The sequence below is a fragment of the Cheilinus undulatus genome, linkage group 20 (genome assembly GCF_018320785.1).
Source record: "Cheilinus undulatus linkage group 20, ASM1832078v1, whole genome shotgun sequence".
Lineage (NCBI taxonomy): Eukaryota > Metazoa > Chordata > Actinopteri > Labriformes > Labridae > Cheilinus > Cheilinus undulatus.
The window spans coordinates 1,104,234-1,127,256 of record NC_054884.1 but is presented as its reverse complement, the minus strand read 5'-3'; the positions used below and the strand labels follow the sequence as shown (position 1 = coordinate 1,127,256).

Below are 23,023 nucleotides of genomic sequence, written 5' to 3'. Positions count from 1 at the left end.
TCACATTAAGACGTAAAAGAGCCACAAACCATCACAAAAAAGCCACATGTGGCTCCAGAGCCACAGGTTGAGAAACACTGGTTTAGCGTAAGGGCAGACAGGCCATGGAGTCGAGCTCTGATGTAAGCCCTTTATCAGCTGATGGCCAGCTGATGTGCTCTAAGCGCTATTGGCCAATTGCGCTCATGCTGCTGTAATTTAACTGCTTTTGCCTGGCTACACTCTGCTGCTCTCTGCAAGCTGTTCTTGAAACCTCCCTCCCCCCCAGCTCCTCCTTTATCCTGCTTCTAACTGGATCAACGCCATATACTGGGCCTTGTGGACATTAAAGTGGCCCAGGCACCCTTATATATCTAGAGCTATAAACCTGTATATCACTGGACCATTACAGCCATGTTTATGGTTTTTTCTTAAATCCCTGAACCCTTTGATTTCATATCTAGAGTGCTTATTTTGTATACTTCATGTGGCCCTGAAACCAAGGTATTTTAACCCTTTAAAGCCTGTTGTATCATATTTGATACATACTTTTATGAGACCTCTATCTAATCAATATGATCAATAAATTACAAAAACAACATCTGAATACAGTCTGATCAATGATGAAAATGCCCTCTGGATTATCAGTTACCAAAAACACCTAATGTGTCAAATTAGGTACAAAAAATATACATTTTATGCATTTTTTGGATTTCAGTAGAGGGTCAAATAATCATTTCAGTCCCAAAAAAGAGAATTTTGGCTATATCTGGCTATAGTTTGTGTTTTCAGGCTTTAAAGGGTTAAAATCTTAATTTCTGGGGACCTTGCTTCGATCCCTTGGGCTTTGAACCCGGATATTTTCTGGAGCCTTTAACCCTGATATTGTAAGTGGGAGGACGTCTTTACTTCCCTTGTTTTTTAACCCTCTAGTGCCTGTGTTTTATTGGGACTCTAACCTCTTGGGCCTTGAACTGTTTTGTTTAGTTGGGCTATGAAAGCCCTTGCACCTTAATATTTTATGGAGCATTGCAACTGTATATTCTGGACTCCTTGTATTTAATCAGGCCCAAACCATTAGGGCTTAAAATCATAATATGTGATGGGGTCTTGAGCCCCCAGGGCCTAAAACCCCATTATGGGCCTTGAGCCTTTATGTTCTATGGAGGACTGTAACCTTAGATTTTAGGGCCGTGAACTCTAGGGTTATCTTATGCTTTATACTCCAGGTCTTCTTTCTCACGGCTTATTTTCAAAGTCTCTAATTCTATTGTTCCAGGGCCTCAAACCTTTGTAGCCCTGGACCATTTGATTTGATCGGGCCATGAACACTAAGGGTCTTGAGCCCTCGTCATGTATGGAGCTTTGATGGAGTATTTCATGGGGCCTTTGAACCCAAACATGTTCTGGAGTCTTAAACCCTTATATATTCAGGACTGCTAAGGCCTTTAATGAGTCTGTATGGAGCCTTAAACCCTGAAGGCCTAATCCCCTTTCATTTTTTGAAGCCTCAAATGCTTACATTTATATGGCCTTGAACCCCTCGGGCCTTGAGTCCCTTAAATGTTAGGGAGTCTTGAACCCCTGTAGGGCCTGGAACCCTGTACTTTGTTGGTATTTATGTCCTGGAAACAACATCAGAAAGCAAATAATGGTGTCAGAACATCTATAAAGGAGTGAGTGAGTTTATTCAGAGGCTGGAGGCTAAGCAGCTCCTCCACCCACTGCAGCAGAAAAACAGTCCAACAAATTCAAATGTGGCACCACTTTCTTTGCCTCAAAGACGAACAAACAGCACAGTTCCTGCACTCTCAAACCAAGCACTCAGGCACCCACCTGGTCTTGAGCGATTTTTAGAACGTGTAACGGAAGCGTGCCTCTCGCTGCCAGGTCGGGCAGGTGGCGCTTACGAGTGTAGTAGTCCTCCACTTCTTTATCAGCTGCAGAGGAGATGGAAGAGAGGAGAAGAAAGAGAAGAAAAGAGGTGAAGAAGAGTTTCAGGGAGTGAAAGGAGGAGTTGGAATGCAGAGGGAGAAATCTGAGAACATGGCACACAATGCAGAGGGAAGTGTTGGCGGGCCCATCTGTGCTTCACCTTTCTGAGCTCATGGAGGGGAATAAAAAACAGAGAGAAACAGAGGAATCACAGTCAGACTGGATTACATGCCAGGCACATAACATCCACACACCCAGCCTTCATCTGGGATTCAACAGGCAGCGCTGGCTGTGGGGGCAAACTTTACAAAGGTCATGTGAAAGTCTACAAACAAACAGCGTCATAAACAAGAATGGAGGACAGGCACCTGGAAAACACATGCTGGAAAAGCTGATCGTAATATTGCACAACCACTCCGCAGTGAGAGCCGTGTTTCAGTGTCCTTGAGTGGATGTTTTCTTCTCATTTATGAGTACGAACAACCTCGACATGCATTTAGAGGCAGATCAGAAAAAAATGAATACATTTCCAGAGGCAGAAGAGTGTAGGAGTGAATGTAGCATTGACTTCATGCCTCACAACACAAACCCATGCATAAAGACTGGTATTAAAGTACATAACACACGGAGTGACGCACATTTACACCAACCGCCACACAAGGAGACAAAATGCAGAAAAATCATTCAGGTATAGAAATGCTAACATGGCCTTTGATAGGCTGCTGATAGACCCTTGGCAACATGAACTGATATAAAACAAGGAGGACCTCATATTTCAACCAGTTTTAACATTATAATCCTCTAAATGGACAGCCTTTCTGCAGATTTCAGCATGGGAGACCTCAGACAGAAGGACACGTTCAAGAGATCATAATACTCTAGACCAGTGGTCTCAACCTTGGGGTCAGGAGACCCTGAGAGGGTTTCCAAATGCCCTAAAAATGAAGAATATTTTTTGAATTACACTGTTGCCATTTTTCACCAATTTTGTCAATTTTTTTTTTACCTCTTTTCATCATTTTCCTGACAATTTTAACACATTTATGTCCCTTTAAAGCCTACCATTGTGCAAGTCTGCCAGGACATGTTCTTACAATTTTACATACTGTAGTGCTATTTTTGGGAGTATGTTTATTTGCTTTACATCAGTATAACCCTTATATCCCAGGTTTTAATAATATGTATTGACTTATGTCTTCACTACTACAATAAATTAATTAACAATAAACCTAAAAAAATGAAAATCGTTTGTTTTTTTCACATATATTTCAAAATACAGAAATTGCACAGCTGTATCCCTCAAATTTGTAAATGTAAAAAAGTTGCACAATATCCTTTGGAACCACAGGAAATTTATTTGGAGTCTGTACATAACTTTCTTTTTGAGATATAGTCAATTTTGTAACCTGTTAAAAAAAAAAAAAAGCCAGATGAGTAGTTGGACTCTTCATCCAACGCTGTAATTAGTTTGAAAGCTTGGCGCCAGCTCTAAAACTGTTTGGCACGGTTTTGTGAATCCATAACTACAGATGTGTGTAAGTGTGTCAAAGGTGTGTGTGTGTGATGGATGTCTGGTGTGTGTGGGTTGTGTGTCTGAGTGTTTTTGTAAAAAAGTAGGGCTGAAACGAGAGCGAAGGCGAGTATGTGTGCAGGCTAAGTTCTTCAATTTATTCCACGGAAAAAAATACAACTCCCGGGAAAATACGCCACTTCCTGTTGTTGAGGTGGGGAGCCTATGAGGTAGAGACACTTAAGAACCATGTGACAGGTCACGCCCACAACGTGATGACGTTTATTTTAACTTAGGAAGTGCTGCAAATACCCGTGGTCTCGTTTATGAAGATTTTTGTTATGTGCATTTTATTGTGTATTTTCACAAACCCATCACTGCAACGAAAAAGCGCTCTGAAACACGGTGAATGTGTGAAATGTTAGTGTAACTCCCCAGGTATTATATGCAAAAAGAATGATCCATCTATCTTATCCGGCTTCAAATCTACCGCCAATCAGAAATGGATATGCTTATCATAGCGCCGGCGCTACACTAGGTTCTATAGGGTTAACACCTATTCTTATCATTTAACACCTACTTTTGTCATGTTTAAACTCTTTCCACCACTTTCTTCTGCCTGTTTCTGCCACTTCTAAACCAATTCTTGCCACTTAAGCATAATGTTGCCTCTGCTGACCCATTATTGCCACTATTAACCCCTTTTAACCACTTTTTACACCCAATTTTTGCCCTTCTAACCACATTTCACCATTTGAATTGCCCATTTTTGCCAGTTTAACCAATTTCTGCTAGTATCTGCCTATTTTTTTTTCTCAGTTAACCCATTTTTGCCCATTTTAACTCCTTTTTATGCCCATTTTTGCAACTTCAATGAATTTTTGCCTTTTTTTTGTCATTTTTATCTAATTTTTCCCACTTGTAAATAATTTCTGCTACTTTTAAAATCCAATTTCAGCACCTTTTCCTTTTCCTTTTCCATTTTTTGCCATTATTAACCCATTGTAGCAATTCTTATTATTCTTTTTTTTTTTTTTTTGAAAAAGGGGAATTACATTTTTAATAAGGCTATTTAATACACAAAAAGATTTTTTTTTAATAAGGGCGGTTATTTTTTCAGGTTGAATGTGAAATATGGATTTCACAGCTTCACATCACAGTGGACCATGGTTTTGCTGGCCATGGGCCCCCAGTTTGGCTGGGTACCATAGAGATCTCCCATTTATCCCCCTAATGGACGGCCTTGTCTCCACATGACTCTTCTTGATTGTGCCTGGCTGTGTTCAACCACCTTCAGGAAATATTAACCTCTGTAGTTTTATGTCATGAACAGAATTTTCAGAGACATTAATGCCACATGGAAAGTATCTGCAAAGTCACAAAGTAAAATTAATAAGCCACCAGCATTTTTTCTTTTATTAAGGCACCTGAAAAGTCTTTTATTGTAATGATCAGGAAAAACCTGCAGGTCAGACAAAATGAATGCTAAGAAAGGGTCATGCTAGTTAGATCTTCTTTTGTTACTTCTGAGACTTAAAACAGAGAGAAGTATGTAATCGAGTGTTTTAGCATGATTTCAAGTTCAAAAATCATGCCTGAAGCTTTTTTTTTGCAGCTTTAGTACTACTGGTGTTTGAGGTTACAGTTATACGGAGGTCATCTCACAGAAACTCGGGTAAAAACGTGACTTCAGAGAGAAACACACGGCTGGCGTCTGCTAGCTCAGTGCCAGCGATGTCCTCACAAGTCGGTCCCATTTTAACAAGTTTAGAAAGACAAAGCCAGTATCTGATATGCTGATATTTCCTTTATACTGATGTATAAACCTTTCTTTATCATAAAGAAGACTGTCAGTAAGGCTGAATCAAGCAGAGCTTTGCTGTGAAAGAGTGTAAAGAACACTGAGAGAGGAGAGGAGACAGTCTGTTACACTTGGAGCTTCATTCACAATATTCACAATATCACATGGACACACCCACACCTGATGGTACACCTGTATATTTTATATTGGTAAAATAATAATATAGAAATTATGAATAAAAATACTAAATAACTGTGTGGGCTCAGGGTGTCAAAAGTTGTAATAGTCTCATTTTTACCTCCGCCAAGGAGGTCATGTGGTCGCCAGGGTTGTTAGTTTGTTAGTTAGTTAGTTTGTTAGTTAGTTAGTTTGTTTGTTAGCAACATAACTCAAAAAATTACGGACAGGTTTTGATGAAATTTTCAGGAAATGTCAGAAATGGCATAAAGAAGAACTGATTAGATTTTGGGAGTGATCCGGATCACCATCTGGATCCAGGAATTTTTTAAAGGATTCTGTACTATTGGGAGATAGGGCTAATGGTGGAGGTCTGCGCTGTTACCACTTTACACCAGGAGATGGCGGACATGAGTAACTTCAATCCCAGCAGCATTTGTGGGTGTGTTTCTATTCAAAATGTCGGAGTTTATAGAGTTTGAAAGACGCACGCCCAGTCGAGGAGACGAATCGGAGCGTAACAGAGAGAAAGACAGAGAATTGTAGCGAGAATACTCACAATGCTGGGAGGAATAGAGGAATATTCACCCTCTGACATGACTTCCGGTTGTCCAGTGAGACCAAGGGTGAGACTGTCAGTGCATCTGTTGGCACCGGCAGGCAATGCTTCCACCATGACAGTCCACCTGTAGCGAAGCCAATACTTTGCCTCACCGCATTTCCACCTCACCAGGGAGGGAGTAATCGGGAATGCCGTGGTGGGTGGCACATGGGGACGGACCCAGGAATTTATGAAAGGATTCTTCACTGTTGGGGGATAGGGCTAATGGCGGAGGTCTGTGCTCTTCGGGTGCCTCTCTAGTTTTACCAAGTAACAGCTGTGTAACATTAGGAATGTATTACAGTTACACAGATGCTCTTATCCAAAGATACTTACATCTGGGACAGGTGTTCCTGGTGTTCAGGACCAGGCACAAGGGCCCACACTAAACCCCCAATCTCCCATTCAGCATTCAGCAATGTAAACCGTCCAGGAAGTACTAAGCTAGTAAAAATATACCGATTATCAAGTATTTCCTCATAATATTTTGGCAATTCTCTGGAAATTAGTTGGAATTTTGTCAGAAAATTTCTTAGAAATAAAATAATAGTTTTCTGTATATACTGTATGTTTTATAGTAATCCCCAGCTGTTTTCTAGATTTTGACCCACTAAATTAAAGCGGGTCTTTCCTGAATAATTGTCAAGTACTTTTTAGGATTAGGGTTAGGGTAAAGTGCCATCTAATTACAAGAGGATGACCATAATATTACAAGAAATAACTGATACATTATTACTGGGTATACTGCCTGAAAATGACCAAGTTTTGACTTGGTAAAATGCCAACTTATTAAAGGTAAGCAAAGAAATTACTAAATAATGCTATGAAATTACTAGGTGAAATAAAATGTAATGTACAGTTTTCAGCTGATGAGGTAAAACCGAGCACACAGAGGGGCAGATAAGAGGTTAATGCTCTGAGGAGCTCCACTACAGCTGACCAGTGGTTTTAAACTGTTTTTACAAAAGGCACACCCGAGATCGAGCCATAATCTCAAGGCACAAAACATTCATGTTCATCAAAATAGCCTTTTTAAAATGTCTTTACTTGGTGTGTGTGTATGCTAGCAGTATGGCAGAGCTAATTCTGCTAACCCCTGTTGTCATTTCATGGAGGAATTTTACACAATGAGGGAGAAAAGCCGTTAATGCCCATTAGGCATGTTGGGACATGCAGCAGTGCAGATGAACAGTAGAGTTATTTTACAAAGCTGAGATAGGCAGAGCACACAGTGGTGTTAAATGGAGCTGCACCATAATCCTGTGTTAACTTGACGACAATATGACTGCCTTTAACTAGCATTACACCGACTGATGGCTGACAGTGATCCTCAGAATACCATTAGCGAACCTCGGCTAGCTTGTATTAGCTAATTAGCACCCACCTACACTGTAATGTGAAGAGTTTCTAACCTTTCTCTTCTCAAACAGCAGCATTTTAGACCTAAACACATGGAGAGCACATCAAACTGTCCATACTTTTGTAGTTTTTCATGGTGGTGTCAGGAGGAGGGTTCTTCTTTGCTGCAGACACCAGAATGTTCTGGATGGGACACGTCTGGTTTAACATGGACTTAAAGAGTGTCCCTGTGCTGCAGAGGGGTCTAAATCATGGAAGGCTTGGTACAGGAGACCATTTTAGGCCCCGTCTGATGATTTGGGGACTATTTTTACAGAGGAATCAGCTATTTTGAGATTGGCATTTGAAAACAGAATCTTGTGTTCAAAGTTTGCAGAAAAAAGAGATTGCCACGTCCTACCAGGTGTGGGGGAGGGGTCTAAATTGGGCCTAAAAGAGGGCCTAAATGTGCCTCGTATGTAGGCTGATTCTTCCTTCCTGCTCATGTTTAACCATCAAAGTCAGAGGTGAGTGTTATTATATGGGGGAATAAATTATGCAGAGCTGAGAGCGTGAGCCGTCTTTCTCAATAAAGCAGAGCTCACACCACCTGCCAGGTTCACTCTCAGACAAAAACCCCTTCAGCAGAGAGCCACGGGCGCCCGCTGCAAATCGATTCATTATGAGACATCATAAAAACAAGATGTTCCTTTCTCAGCCATAATAGTCCTCAAGATGTGGGCCGGGCTCTGCAAACTCATCAACCATATTACCATAGAGTGAATGACTTCCTTGTGGTGTACACTGTCCCGCGCTGCAATGGGCTAAACGCTTTTCTTCAGTTTGATACCAATTTGCATTAATAAGCAGTCGCATTCTTCTCTTTTATTGTCACTACAATGAAAACGCCGCTCTATCTTCCCTCCGGCACAATCCGACATGATCTATCAGCGCTCAGACACTACTTGAGCAACAAAAAGAAGCTTCACAGCCTTTTGGCTATTTGCTGCAACAAATAATCTGCTTTGGAAGCAGAAAGAAAGTTTGGGAGACTGAAGGACGCTGCCCGAGGAGATTTCCTCTTATTCTCTTTTGTGTGCTGCTATCTAGGACTGTTCATACGGTTTTGTTTCACTACTTATTGAAAATGTTAATTCATAAGCATTCTCCAAGCAAAGGGGCAGTCTTTTGTTGTTTCTTTTCTCCTACTCCAGCCGAGGACAGTAAATAGCAGCACAACCTGCTGTTATATAAGTTTATATTGTTGGCAGCCTCCGCTCTGACAGGAAGAGTTGTAGATCCTCATCCTTCACTTTGACTACCGGCCAGCAGTGAAAAGGGCCGGTCATGATGGAATTACACAAACCTTGTGGAATATTTGCGTTCCACTCAGAGAATATCAGGGGATGAGACCTCATTACGCAGTAGAAATCCAGCATAGCATCGCCAAATCAATACCAAGCCGGGCCGGGCACGAGAAGCCGCTTAATGTACTTATATGCTGGGAGAGAAAACGTGGCCGCGGCCTCTGAGGAGAGAGAGAGGAGCGCTGCATCTCAATGATCGGTTTCTTTTATTAAGGTTTAAAGTCATGTAGACTTAGGGGCGGGTTTACTTTATGGCAAGGATTAAAGTACAGCAGTGACTGGGTGAAAATCAGCACCTCATCGGTCCTTATGTGAGTCAGTTTTACTGTCAAACAGAGCTGAGACCACTGTGGTGCTCTCTCATGCATAGAGAGTTCCTAAGGGCCAGTTACAGCTGTACATCCCTGTATCCTCCTCATCCTCTCCTCACTGCTCTCTGTATGTCACTACAGACCACGTATGTGTGAACTGTTGCTGTGAAGTGTGTCGTCTGTTGTAGACTAAAGGCTCAGACTGAAAGAATCCGGCCAGATTTAAGCCTGACTGCAACGTCGCAGCTCATCGTGAAACTCGGGCCCAATTTAGAGTGTCGGCAACGACAAACAGTCTTGTAGTGTGACGTAATTAACGGCGCGTCCAAGACGCCCCACGACCACGATTCAACAAGACTAGCATGTCAGAAATTTCATACATTGTCGCCTGGTTTGACACCCTGACCTGACGTTATCGACGTGAATCCTGACGTCTACCAACAGGAGTGTTTGTCCTTATCTTTGCATCATCATTTAAAACACGGGTGTCAAAGTCAAGGCCCGGGGGCCAAATCTGGCCTGTGGTGCAGTTATACCCAGCCCACCAGATCATATGATATCTTTATTAGAACTGGTCCACCAGTATGTCTGCAGATTTCCTCGAGTATAAAAACGTAAACTTAACCTTGATAATTTATAACATCCTGGTTGAGTCATAAAAATAAGAAAATGTAAACAGTAAAAATAATTTGATAAAAGTCAGGAACATGGGGAAGAAATTAGTGTTTCTCTATATTTTCAGTTTTGCATCTCTATGACGTAAAGTAATGGTTTTGACTTTTTATGTCATATTTTAACCTTTAAATCTCATTACTTTGAGTTTTTATCTCATATTTTTACCTTTTAGATTAATAACTTTGATTTTTAAATCCTACTTAGACCTTTTAAAGCCATGATTTTGACTTTTATCTCATGTTTTGACCTTTCCAACTCCTAACTTTAACTTCTATCATTTTTTTTTTTTACCTTAAAAACGCAGGAATTTAAATTTTATTTCATATTTTGACATTTGAAACTCATGATTTGGATGTTTGACTCATCTTTAGACTGTTAAAAATTACAATTTTGAATTTTATCTCAATTTTTGACTTTTAAAAATCATGGTTTCAGTATTCTATCTCATATTTGCCTTTAAAAAACATTATTCTGACTTTAAATGTCATGTTTTACCCTTTAAACGTATAGGTTTATCTCAGATTTTGAGTTTTTACCTTATCATGTTTACCTTTTAATCACAAAAAAACATTTATAATCAGTGCCAAGTTTTTTACCCCCATAGTTCATTTCTGGTGAAAATAAGGTGAACATTTTATGGTTAAATATCGACTCTGTCAGACCCGAGTTCAGAATCCGGCCCCCGCTGTGATTGAGTTTGACACCCCTGATTTATAAGATTTACCACTTTTATCCCCATAACTGTTATCCATAATCCAATCCACTTTTTTACGAGCTAGAGACCGCTACAATCACATGGAGCGCTTCTGTTGTAGAGTGGTTGACACTCTTTGACCCGCCCCGTCAACCCGTGAACTCACACTCAGTCACGGAGACGGTGGTGACGTCAGCATACGGTGAGCGGTCAGGATCACTCCTGTAGTGTGGCCAGGCTGTCGGCCAAGATGGGACAAGATTTGGTCTCATAGTCTGGCATGGTGCCATCGTGAACGACCAGAACAATCGTGTATTCAGAGCCGGCCTTTAGCTGCTCTGATTTATGATGGTGAGAATAAATCCTGGACGTTCCTGATCAGTCAAATTGACTGATAACATAAATTTACACAGCAGTGAGTGTAATGTCAGACAGTACGACTGCTGTCAGCTATAACTGGCCAATGACTGATTTCCAAACATAGTAGCAGGTTTAATGATGTGTTTAATGAGATGTTTTAAAGAGCAGTGGTGTATGGTAAGTACTTTAACTTGTTTTAAGTCTCACAGATGTGTGCTGCATTTCTCTGCATGAATGAAATCTCTGTCTGAAAACTGTATTTCTCTTTTTTTCTGTTCTCCTGGTGTTGGTGATCTAAGAGTGAAGTCACTGATGTAACATGTGCCCTGTGGCAAAATGTGCTAAGTTCACTTGGCGGTGGGTGTGTTTGCACCTGCGTGTCTTTAGTGCAAATTCTTTAGTGGATTAGGTGCAACAGAGCAGCGGTTTCCAAAGTGGGGGTCGGGACCTCCAGGGAGGTCGGGAGACAGTGAAGGTGGGTCACAAATGCTTTCCAAAAAACAAAGAAAAATGTAATATGTTTAAAAATCTTAAATTTGATTGTCTATTGTTGAAAAATATTGTTAAATAAGTTCAATTTAAAATAAAAAAAGTAGTCATCAAGTGACATTTGTGCTTAAATTTACATAGAAGTTAAAAAAAAATGCTGCTTCGTGCACTTTATCCCTCAAGAGAAGGTGGGGGTCTGGATCTCTTATGCCGTCATTTTGGGGTCATGGGCCTAAAAGATTGGAAACTTCTGCATGTGGAATGCTTGGGTGAAAATCTTGCGCTGTCAGCGCGGCACAAAAATCTCAGTAGATCTGCCCCTTTGTTGTTAAATGTACGGATGGTTGTAGCTCCTTCGGAGTGTATTTCGGTAACATGGATGGTGCCTGGCTGCTAGGGCTGGGTAATGCCACTGATTGTCTGAAATGATTCGATTGCGATTTACAAGGCTCCTATTTGGATATCAATTCATGCAGGGACATTTTACTTAGAAAGTCTACTTTACTTCAACATTTAAGAGATTCTAAGAGAAGTGTAGTTGAAACTACTGCAAAGAATGTTCCAATCAGGCATTTTATTAATAATATCAGAGTTTTCATTAAAAATGGACCCTAACCTAGTAGTATTTACATTCCTGTTTTACCTCCATGTGGAACATTCTGGATGTGGCTTTTTGTACAGTTTGCCTCTGCATTTATAGGGTCAGATCTACTAAAGGTCTGCGTGCATAAAGACATGTGCAATCTCATTGCACACACAAAAAAATGTACAAACGGATTTACTAACAGTGCGTGCTGAGGGTTGCATCTTTCAAAGGTGAAAAATAACGCGGCTGCATCCAGTTAGTATGTTTGCTGCAATGAATATGCAATATGGGGCGTTAACACGAATTGTGTGTGTGCTGGGAGGAGAAAACATAAATATATTATTTTAGCGCACGCATAGCGATTTATCAAACCTGAAAGCAATTTTGCTCATAGAAACTTTGTCTATATTTAACACGTGTCAAAGGGAGGTGCAAACGGTTTGTATGTGTAATTGCACACACATGGCTGCGGTTATTGTGGCAAGAAGGAGACATCCAAACTATGAAAGCAGATGCAGAGAACGCATTTTTCACCCTCGTGTGAACATTTTTGGAATAAATGAGGAAACAGTCATTAAAACATATCGCCTATCCAGCCTTGGAGCTGTTGGAGGAACTCAGAGAGGATTTGGAGTCAGCCACGAGGAGGAGTCACGCAACACCTGCAATGACAAAACTCCTTCAAATTTACTTTTTTTTTGCATCTGGGTCAGTCCAGCGTACCGTAGCTGGGATCTCCCAATCCCATTTTTCTGATGCTCTGTATGAAGTTGTAACACTTAACTTTTCCCAAGCTAGCGTTAAACACACACAAGGGGGGATTTTTAAAGAAAATAGAAAACCTTGTCCACCCTTATCCAAACCTTACCCTATAATCCACCAGTCTCCTCAGAAAAAAAACAATAAATCCACACAGCAAAAACCCCCCAAAAAACAAAAATATACAATCGACTGCTAACTACTGGTATACCAGGTAAAAAATACAAAAACAAGACGATCTCACCCAAATCCAGGGAACATAATCCAACAGGGAAACTCTTTTTCTTCTCCCTGACTCCCGAGGGCTTCTTTGCTGTAGCTCATTTAAGTGTTTACTGGCTTCATCCATCAACTCCTCTAATTCTGTAATTCGAATTTCATTTTGCGCGTTCGGCTGTCATGCTGCAAAACATGAAACACGCAAGACCTTCATTTAAATAGGAATGTCTCCAACACGTTTGCACCTCTTGTCATTTGTGCATTCACTCTTCGTAAATCACCCGCAAACTGCCGTCCAACCCCAAACGTAAAATTCTAGATTGCACACGCAAATCAGTACACGCAAATTGGGATCTTAGTAGATCTGGCCCATAGTGTTCAAATCCAAAATGCATGATATGCACGTATGCAATGATATCCTCTTTTAGATTAATATAAATAAAGACAAGTACATTTCATTTCTCTGCTGTAAACGGTGGGGCTGTGCGTAATTTGCTGTGAAACAGAGGAATGGGGGTAGTAAAGTAAAGCACACTGTACAGACGATGCATACGGGGTTTCAAAGAACAGCTGGAGTTCGCTCCTCTTGAACGTAGCATCCCCAGGTGACTCTCCACCAAGTCACCTGCTCGTGCTGCACCAGTGAAAGTTTACGTAGGAAGAGATATCCAGCTTGTATTGAGAATGCGTCTAGATATCCATAATTCAAAGATTGGGTGTAAGATTCAAACCTGGAATCAGAGTCTAGACACTTTTAGAGGCGAGTGCAGCTGCATGAGCGACATAAGTCTGAGACTGGTACCGCCAAGAGCAACCAGGAGAACAAAAAGGCATTTATTAAAGATCGATCAAGAATTTGGTGTGCAAGGGTCCTTACTTACAGCTCCATAATTGGCTCTGGAATCAGCCCAGAGATCTTCATAGAAACACAAAATACATGTTGATATTCCTGTATTTCATTATCCAGTTATAACCTATAAAAATGCTCAACAGATGTGCGTGGAGTGAAGGTAGCACTGATAAGAGGTATCCTAAGGTGACAGAGTACTCTGTGTATTTTATCCTGTTCCCTAAAGCTCACATAGTAAAGTGCAAAGTCTTTTCAGGACAGTCAAAATGCAAACTAGTGTCACTAAGGTGAAGTAGAACATCACAGAGCAGCAAACTTTGCTACCTAACGTTTCCACTTGTTGGTCTACCTGGCCATAGCTTAGCAGTGTTAGCTCATCACCTCTTCTGCTGAGTATTTTTGTTCTTAGACAATCAAACACCAGTCTAAACTGTTGCCAACTGACAGCTAATGGTAACTTGGGTAGTGTGCTGATTGGTTGCCCCACTGAGCTAAGGGGGCGGGGCACAGCAGTAGGTCAATTGAAGCTAAATCACTAAATAGATGTTATTGTGGAAGGTGTTAGAAATAGAGCAGACAAACTTCACTATGATTGCGATCTTTAGCTCTTTGTGCAAAATAATGACAAATCCTGTTTGCATAAAATCACATGAGGGCCAGATCATTAGGACCTGACCTGGTCCACAAGGCACCATTGGGGGATCACTGCTCTAACTTGTGGCAGTATCTAATGGCAGATAACAGCTCAAGTTCAGCTATGCTTTATGATTGATGCCTGTCCAAGTATTGTCTTTTCTGGCCTCAGAGAACCCTGACATGAGTGATAGACATAAAAAGACCAGAGCTACAGTAACAGCGATCGAACCAATGGTGGACATCCATGTTCTATGATAAGAACCCGCCGCAGCGAAGTGATTCCCCGCGAGGTTGAGGGACAGCACACGTGATGCAGTGTTTGTTCATGCAGGGCTTCAGGGCAGCAGGGGGCCTACACTTGCATGAGAGCATTGAACTTGGACCTACTGAGTTTCTTCAGGGACGAGAAGCGGTTGAGGTCGGCTTTGACGGCCGCCTCGTATGAAGGCGGCAGGTGAGACAGGCTCTGGAAGGAGCGTGAGAAAGACAGGTCATAGGGTTCCGTCTGCGACGTCAGGATGCCGCTAATCCGATTGTTTTCTGGAGACACATACATACATATAGAGAGACAGAGGAAGGAAGAGAAGAGAAATGGGCAGGCTGGCTTCTTCACTCACTCACACCCCACCCCCGCCCCCCGTAAAAAGAGCGCCAGGATCAGAGCATTATGAGGACCACCTGCTGAGGGAGAGAAGGGGAGACGGAGCTGGAGTTTTAGTTTTACAAATATTTCCTGAGGGCAGATGAAGTCAAAAACCATGACTGAATACTTGGAAGCATTTTTATTAGAGAATTTACAAAATATATATGAAAGAGGAGGCGTCGTTGGTGATTCTCTCAACCTTTAAGCACTGCAAAGCCACATAAAGGTTCAATGGCTGACTGCCATTTTTGATTAAAAATGGTTATCAAGGTTAAAAACACTAAAAAAAACCATAGTGACCTTATATAATTAAATCTGGAATCACTCACATGACTCTTGTACAAAGAAACAGCAAAAGAAAAGAGAAAATGTGTTTATTAATTATGTTATTAATGATTATGATTAAAAAAATAAATAACAGCTAGTTAACCAGGGAATAAATGAGTGACTAACAGCTAGCTAACAAGGGAATAAATAAGTAACTAACAGCAAGTTAACCAGGGAATAAATGAGTGACTAACAGCTAGCTAACAAGGGAATAAATAAGTAACTAACAGCTAGCTAACCAGGGAATAAATGAGTAACTAACAGCTAGTTAGCCAGGAAATAAATGAGTGACTAACAGCTAGCTAACCAGGGAATAAATGAGTAACTAACAGCTAGTTAGCCAGGAAATAAATGAGTGACTAACAGCTAGCTAACCAGGGAATAAATGAGTAACTAACAGCTAGTTAACCAGGGAATAAATGAGTGACTAACAGCTAGCTAACCAGGGAATAAATGAGTAACTAACAGCTAGCTAACCAGGGAATAAATGAGTAACTAACAGCTAGTTAGCCAGGAAATAAATGAGTAACTAACAGCTAGCTAACCAGGGAAAAAATGAGAGACTAACAGCTAGTAAGCCAGGAAATAAATGAGTAACTAACAGCTAGTTAACCAGGGAATAAATGAGAGACTAACAGCTAGCTAACCAGGGAAAAAATTAGTAACTAACAGCTAGTTAACCAGGAAATAAATGAGAGACTAACAGCTAGCTAACCAGGGAATAAATGAGTAGATAACAGCTAGTTAGCCAGGAAATAAAAGAGTAACAAACAGCTAGTTAACCAGGGAATAAATGAGTAACTAACAGCTAGTTAACCAGGAAATAAATGAGAGACTAACAGCTAGCTAACCAAGGAAAAAATGAGTAACTAACAGCTAGCTAACCAGGGAATAAATGAGTAACTAACAGCTAGCTAACCAGGGAATAAACGAGTAACTAACAGCTAGTTAACCAGGAAAAAAATGAGTAATTAACAGCTAGTCAACCAGGGAATAAATGAGAGACTAACAGCTAGCTAACCAAGGAATAAATGAGTTTCTAACAGCTAGCTAACCAGGGAATAAACGAGTAACTAACAGCTAGCTAACCAGGAAATAAAAGAGTAACTAACAGCTAGCTAACCAGGAAATAAAAGAGTAACTAACAGCTAGCTAACCAGGAAATAAAAGAGTAACTAACAGCTAGCTAACCAGGAAATAAAAGAGTAACTAACAGCTAGCTAACCAGGAAATAAAAGAGTAACTAACAGCTAGCTAACCAGGGAAAAAATGAGTGACTAACAGCTAGTTAGCCAGGAAATAAATGAGTAACTAACAACTAGCTAACCAGGGAATAAATGAGAGACTAACAGCTAGTTAGCCAGGAAATAAAAGAGTAACAAACAGCTAGTTAGCCAGGAGATAAATGAGTAACTAACAGCTAGCTAACCAGGGAATAAATGAGTAACTAACAGCTAGTTAACCAGGGAATAAATGAGTAACTAACAGCTAGCTAACCAGGGAATAAATGAGTAACTAACAGCTAGCTAACCAGGGAATAAATGAGTAACTAACAGCTAGCTAACCAGGGAATAAATGAGTAACTAACAGCTAGTTAACCAGGAAAAAATGAGTAATTAACAGCTAGTCAACCAGGGAATACATGAGAGACTAACAGCTAGCTAACCAAGGAAAAAATGAGTAACTAACAGCTAGCTAACCAGGGAATAAATGAGTAACTAACAGCTAGTTAGCCAAGGAATAAATGAGTAACTCAATACTAGCTAACAAGGGAATAAATGAGTAACTAACAGCTAGTTAGCCAGGAAATAAAAGAGTAACAAACAGCTAGTTAGCCAGGAAATAAATGAGTAACTAACAGCTAGCTAACCAGGGAATAAATGAGTAACTAACAGCTAGTTAGCCAGGAAATAAAAGAGTAACAAACAGCTAGTTAGCCAGGAAATAAATGAGTAACTAACAGCTAGCTAACCAGGGAATAAATGAGTAACTAACAGCTAGTTAGCCAGGAAATAAAAGAGTAACAAACAGCTAGTTAGCCAGGAAATAAATGAGTAACTAACAGCTAGCTAACCAGGGAATAAACGAGTAACTAACAGCTAGCTAACCAGGGAATAAATGAGTAACTAATACCTAACTAACCAGGGAAGAAATGAGTTATCAACAGCTAGCTAACCAGAAAATAAATGGGTAACTAACAGCTAGCTTACCAGGGGAAACATGAGTAACTAACAGCTAGCTAACAAGGGAATAAATGAGTAACTGACAGCTAGCTAACCAGGGAATAAATTAGAAACTAACAGCTAGCTAACCAGAAAATAAATGAGTAACTAACAGCTAGTTAACCAGGAAAAAAATGAGTGACTAACAGCTAGTTAGCCAGGAAATAAAAGAGTAACAAACAGCTAGTTAACCAGGGAAAAACTGAGTAACTCAATACTAGCTAACAAGGAAATAAATGAGTAACTAACAGCTAGCTAACCAGGGAATAAATGAGTAACTAACAGCTAGTTAGCCAAGGAATAAATGAGTAACTAACAGCTAGTTAGCCAAGGAATAAATGAGTAACTAACAGCTAGCTAACCAGGGAATAAACGAGTAACTAACAGCTAGCTAACCAGGGAATAAATGAGTAACTAACAGCTAGTTAGCCAAGGAATAAATGAGTAACTAACAGCTAGCCAACCAGGGGAAAAAATGAGTAACTAACAGCTAGTTAACCAGGGAATAAATGAGTTTCTAACAGCTAGCTTACCAGGGAATAAATGAGCAACACCATATTAGCTGACAAGTTAATAAATAAATAACTAACAGCAAGTTAACCAGGGAATAAATGAGTAACTAATACCTAGCTAACCAGGGAAGAAATGAGTTATCAACAGCTAGCTAACCAGAAAATAAATAGGTATCTAACAGCTAGCTAACCAGGGAATAAATGAGTAACTAACAGCTAGCTAACAAGGGAATAAATGAGTAACTGACAGCTAGCTAACCAGGGAATAAATTAGAAACTAACAGCTAGCTAACCAGGGAATAAATGAGTAATTCAATGCTAGCTAACCAGAAAATAAATGAGTAACTCACAGCTAACAAACCAGGGTATAAATGAGTAACTGACAGTTAGTTAACCAGGGAATAAATGAGTAACTAACAGTTAGTTAACCAGGGAATAAATGAGTAACTAACAGCTAGTTAACCAGGGAATAAATGAGTAACTAACAGCTAGCTAACCAGGGAATAAATGAGTAACTGACAGTTAGTTAACCAGGGAATAAATGAGTAACTAACAGTTAGTTAACCAGGGAATAAATGAGTAACTGACAGCTAGTTAACCAGAGAATAAATGAGTAACCAACAGCTAGTTAACCAGGGAATAAATGAGTAACTAACAGCTAGTTAACCCGGGAATAAATGATCAACTGACAGCTAGTTAGCCAGGAGATAAATGAGTAACTAACAGCTAGTTAGCCAGGAGATAAATGAGTAACTAACAGCTAGCTAACCAGGGAATAAATGAGTAACTAATACCTAGCTAACCAGGGGAAACATGAGTAACTAACAGCTAGCTAACAAGGGAATAAATGAGTAACTGACAGCTAGCTAACCAGGGAATAAATGAGTAACTAACAGCTAGTTAGCCAAGGAATAAATGAGTAACTAACAGCTAGCCAACCAGGGGAAAAAATGAGTAACTAACAGCTAGTTAACCAGGGAATAAATGAGTTTCTAACAGCTAGCTTACCAGGGAATAAATGAGCAACACCATATTAGCTGACAAGTTAATAAATAAGTAACTAACAGCAAGTTAACCAGGGAATAAATGAGTAACTAATACCTAGCTAACCAGGGAAGAAATGAGTTATCAACAGCTAGCTAACCAGGGAATAAATGAGTAACTAACAGCTAGCTAACCAGGGAATAAATTAGAAACTAACAGCTAGCTAACCAGGGAATAAATGAGTAATTCAATGCTAGCTAACCAGAAAATAAATGAGTAACTCACAGCTAACAAACCAGGGTATAAATGAGTAACTGACAGTTAGTTAACCAGGGAATAAATGAGTAACTGACAGCTAGTTAACCAGAGAATAAATGAGTAACCAACAGCTAGTTAACCAGGGAATAAATGAGTAACTAACAGCTAGTTAACCAGGGAATAAATGAGTAACTAACAGCTAGTTAACCCGGGAATAAATGATCAACTGACAGCTAGTTAGCCAGGAGATAAATGAGTAACTAACAGCTAGTTAGCCAGGAGATAAATGAGTAACTAACAGCTAGCTAACCAGGGAATAAATGAGTAACTAACAGCTAGCTAACCAGGGAATAAATGAGTAACTAACAGCTAGTTAACCAGGAAAAAATGAGTAATTAACAGCTAGTTAACCAGGGAATAAATGAGAGACTAACAGCTAGCTAACCAAGGAAAAAATGAGTAACTAACAGCTAGCTAACCAGGGAATAAATGAGTAACTAACAGCTAGTTAACCAGGGAAAAAATGAGTAACTCAATACTAGCTAACAAGGGAATAAATGAGTAACTAACAGCCAGTTAGCCAGGAAATAAATGAGTAACTAACAGCTAGCTAACCAGGGAATAAATGAGTAACTAACAGCTAGCTAACCAGGGAATAAATGAGTAACTAACAGCTAGTTAGCCAGGAAATAAAAGAGTAACAAACAGCTAGTTAGCCAGGAAATAAATGAGTAACTAACAGCTAGCTAACCAGGGAATAAACGAGTAACTAACAGCTAGCTAACCAGGTAAAAACAGGAGTAACTAACAGCTAGTTAACCAGGAAATAAATGAGTAACTAACAGCTAGCTTACCAGGGGAAACATGAGTAACTAAAAGCTAGCTAACAAGGGAATAAATGAGTAACTGACAGCTAGTTAACCAGGGAAGAAATGAGTTATCAACAGCTAGCTAGCCAGAAAATAAATGGGTAACTAACAGCTAGCTTACCAGGGGAAACATGAGTAACTAAAAGCTAGCTAACAAGGGAATAAATGAGTAACTGACAGCTAGTTAACCAGGGAATAAATGAGTAATTCAATGCTAGCTAACCAGAAAATAAATGAGTAACTAACAGCTAGTTAACCAGGAAAAAAATGAGTAACTCACAGCTAACTAACCAGGGAATAAATGAGTAACTAACAGCTAGTTAGCCAGGAAATAAAAGAGTAACAAACAGCTAGTTAGCCAGGAAATACATAAGTTACAAACAGCTAGCCAACCAGGGGAAAAAATGAGCAACTAACAGCTAGTTAACCAGGGAATAAATGAGTAACTAACAGCTAGCTAACCAGGGAATAAATGAGTATTTAACAGCTAGTTAACCAGGGAATAAATGAGTAACTAACAGCTAGCTAACCAGGGAATAAACGAGTAACTAACAGCTAGCTAACCGGGTAAAAACAGGAGTAACTAACAGCTAGTTAGCCAAGGAATAAATGAATAACTGACAGCTAGTTAGCCAGGAAATACATAAGTTACAAACAGCTAGCCAACCAGGGGAAAAAATGAGCAACTAACAGCTAGTTAGCCAGGAAATAAATGAGTAACTAACAGCTAGCTAACCAGGGAATAAATGAGTAACTAACAGCTAGCTAACCAGGGAATAAATGAGTAACTAACAGCTAGCTAACCAGGGAATAAATGAGTAACTAACAGCTAGTTAGCCAAGGAATAAATGAGTAACTAATACCTAGCTAACCAGGGAAGAAATGAGTTATCAACAGCTAGCTAACCAGAAAATAAATGGGTAACTAACAGCTAGCTTACCAGGGGAAACATGAGTAACTAACAGCTAGCTAACAAGGGAATAAATGAGTAACTGACAGCTAGTTAACCAGGGAATAAATGAGAAACTAACAGCTAGCTTACCAGGGTATAAATAAGTAACTGACAGTTAGTTAACCAGGGAATAAATGAGTAACTGACAGCTAGTTAACCAGGGAATTAATGAGTAACTAACAGCTAGTTAACCTGGGAATAAATAAGTAACTAACAGCTAGATAACCAGGGAATAAATGAGTAACTGACAGCTAGTTAACCGGGGAATAAATGAGTAACTAACAGCTAGTTAACCAGGGAATAAATTGGTAACTAACAGCTAGCTAACCAGGGAATAAAGGAGTAACTAACAGCTAGCTAACCAGGGAATAAATGAGTAAGTAATAGCTAGCTAACCAGGGAATAAAGGAGTAACTAACAACTAGCTAACAAGGTAATAAATGAGTAACTAACAGCTAGTTAACCAGGGAATAAATTGGTAACTAACAGCTAGCTAACCAGGGAATAAAGGAGTAACTAACAGCTAGTTAACCAGGGAATAAATGAGTAACTAACAGCTAGTTAACCAGGGAATAAATTGGTAACTAACAGCTAGCTAACCAGGGAATAAAGGAGTAACTAACAGCTAGTTAGCCAGGGAATAAATTGTTAACTAACAGCTAGTTAACCAGGGAATAAATTGGTAACTAACAGCTAGTTAACCAGGGAATAAATTGGTAACTAACAGCTAGCTAACCAGGGAATAAAGGAGTAACTAACAGCTAGCTAACCAGGGAATAAATGAGTAAGTAATAGCTAGCTAACCAGGGAATAAAGGAGTAACTAACAACTAGCTAACAAGGTAATAAATGAGTAACTAACAGCTAGTTAACCAGGGAATAAATTGGTAACTAACAGCTAGCTAACCAGGGAATAAAGGAGTAACTAACAGCTAGTTAACCAGGGAATAAATGAGTAACTAACAGCTAGTTAACCAGGGAATAAATTGGTAACTAACAGCTAGCTAACCAGGGAATAAAGGAGTAACTAACAGCTAGTTAGCCAGGGAATAAATTGTTAACTAACAGCTAGTTAACCAGGGAATAAATTGGTAACTAACAGCTAGTTAACCAGGGAATAAATGAGTAACTAACAGCTAGTTAACGAGGGAATAAATTGGTAACTAACAGCTAGTTAACCAGGGAATAAATTGGTAACTAACAGCTAGTTAACTAGGGAATAAATACGTGACGAAGAGCTAGTTAACCAGGGAATAAATGTTTATATAACAGCTAGCTAACCAGGGAATAAATGTTTATATAACAGCTAGCTAACCAGGGATTAATTGAGTAACTAACAGCTAGCTAACCAGGGAATAATTGAGTAACTAACAGCTAGCTAACCAGAATATAAATGAGTAACTCACAGCTAACTAACCAGGGAATAAATGAGTAACTCAATACTAACTAACCAGGGTATAAATGAGTAACTAACAGTTAGTTAACCAGGGAATAAATGAGTAACTAACAGCTATTTAATCAGGGAAAAATAAGAGTCACCAACAGCTAGTTAACCAGGGAATAAATGAGTAACTAACAGCTAGTTAACCAGGGAATAAATGAGAGAAACAAAAAGCTAGCTAACCAGGGAATAAATGAGTATCTAACAGCTAGCTAACCAGGGAATAAATGAGTATTTAACAGCTAGTTAACCAGGGAATAAATGAGTAACTAACAGCTAGCTAACCAGGGAATAAACGAGTAACTAACAGCTAGTTAACCAGGGAATAAATGAGTAACTAACAGCTAGTTAACCAGGGAATAAATGAGAGAAACAAAAAGCTAGCTAACCAGGGAATAAATGAGTATCTAACAGCTAGCTAACCAGGAAATACATAAGTTACAAACAGCTAGCCAACCAGGGGAAAAAATGAGCAACTAACAGCTAGTTAACCAGGGAATAAATGAGTAACTAACAGCTAGCTAACCAG

At 39.7% G+C, this 23,023-nt stretch overlaps 1 protein-coding gene across 1 annotated transcript in view; it reads right to left on the bottom strand.

Annotated features, from left to right (window-relative positions):
• LOC121528762 (protein shisa-6) overlaps window positions 1–23,023 on the bottom strand; it is a 210,357-nt gene that overhangs the window by 2,511 nt on the left and 184,823 nt on the right. The window contains exons 8-9 of the mRNA XM_041816340.1: window positions 14,675–14,827; window positions 1,816–1,919 (exon numbers count right to left, since the gene is read on the bottom strand). Coding sequence (XP_041672274.1) covers window positions 1,816–1,919; window positions 14,675–14,827 — 257 coding nt within the window. The remainder of the gene's footprint in view (window positions 1–1,815; window positions 1,920–14,674; window positions 14,828–23,023) is intronic.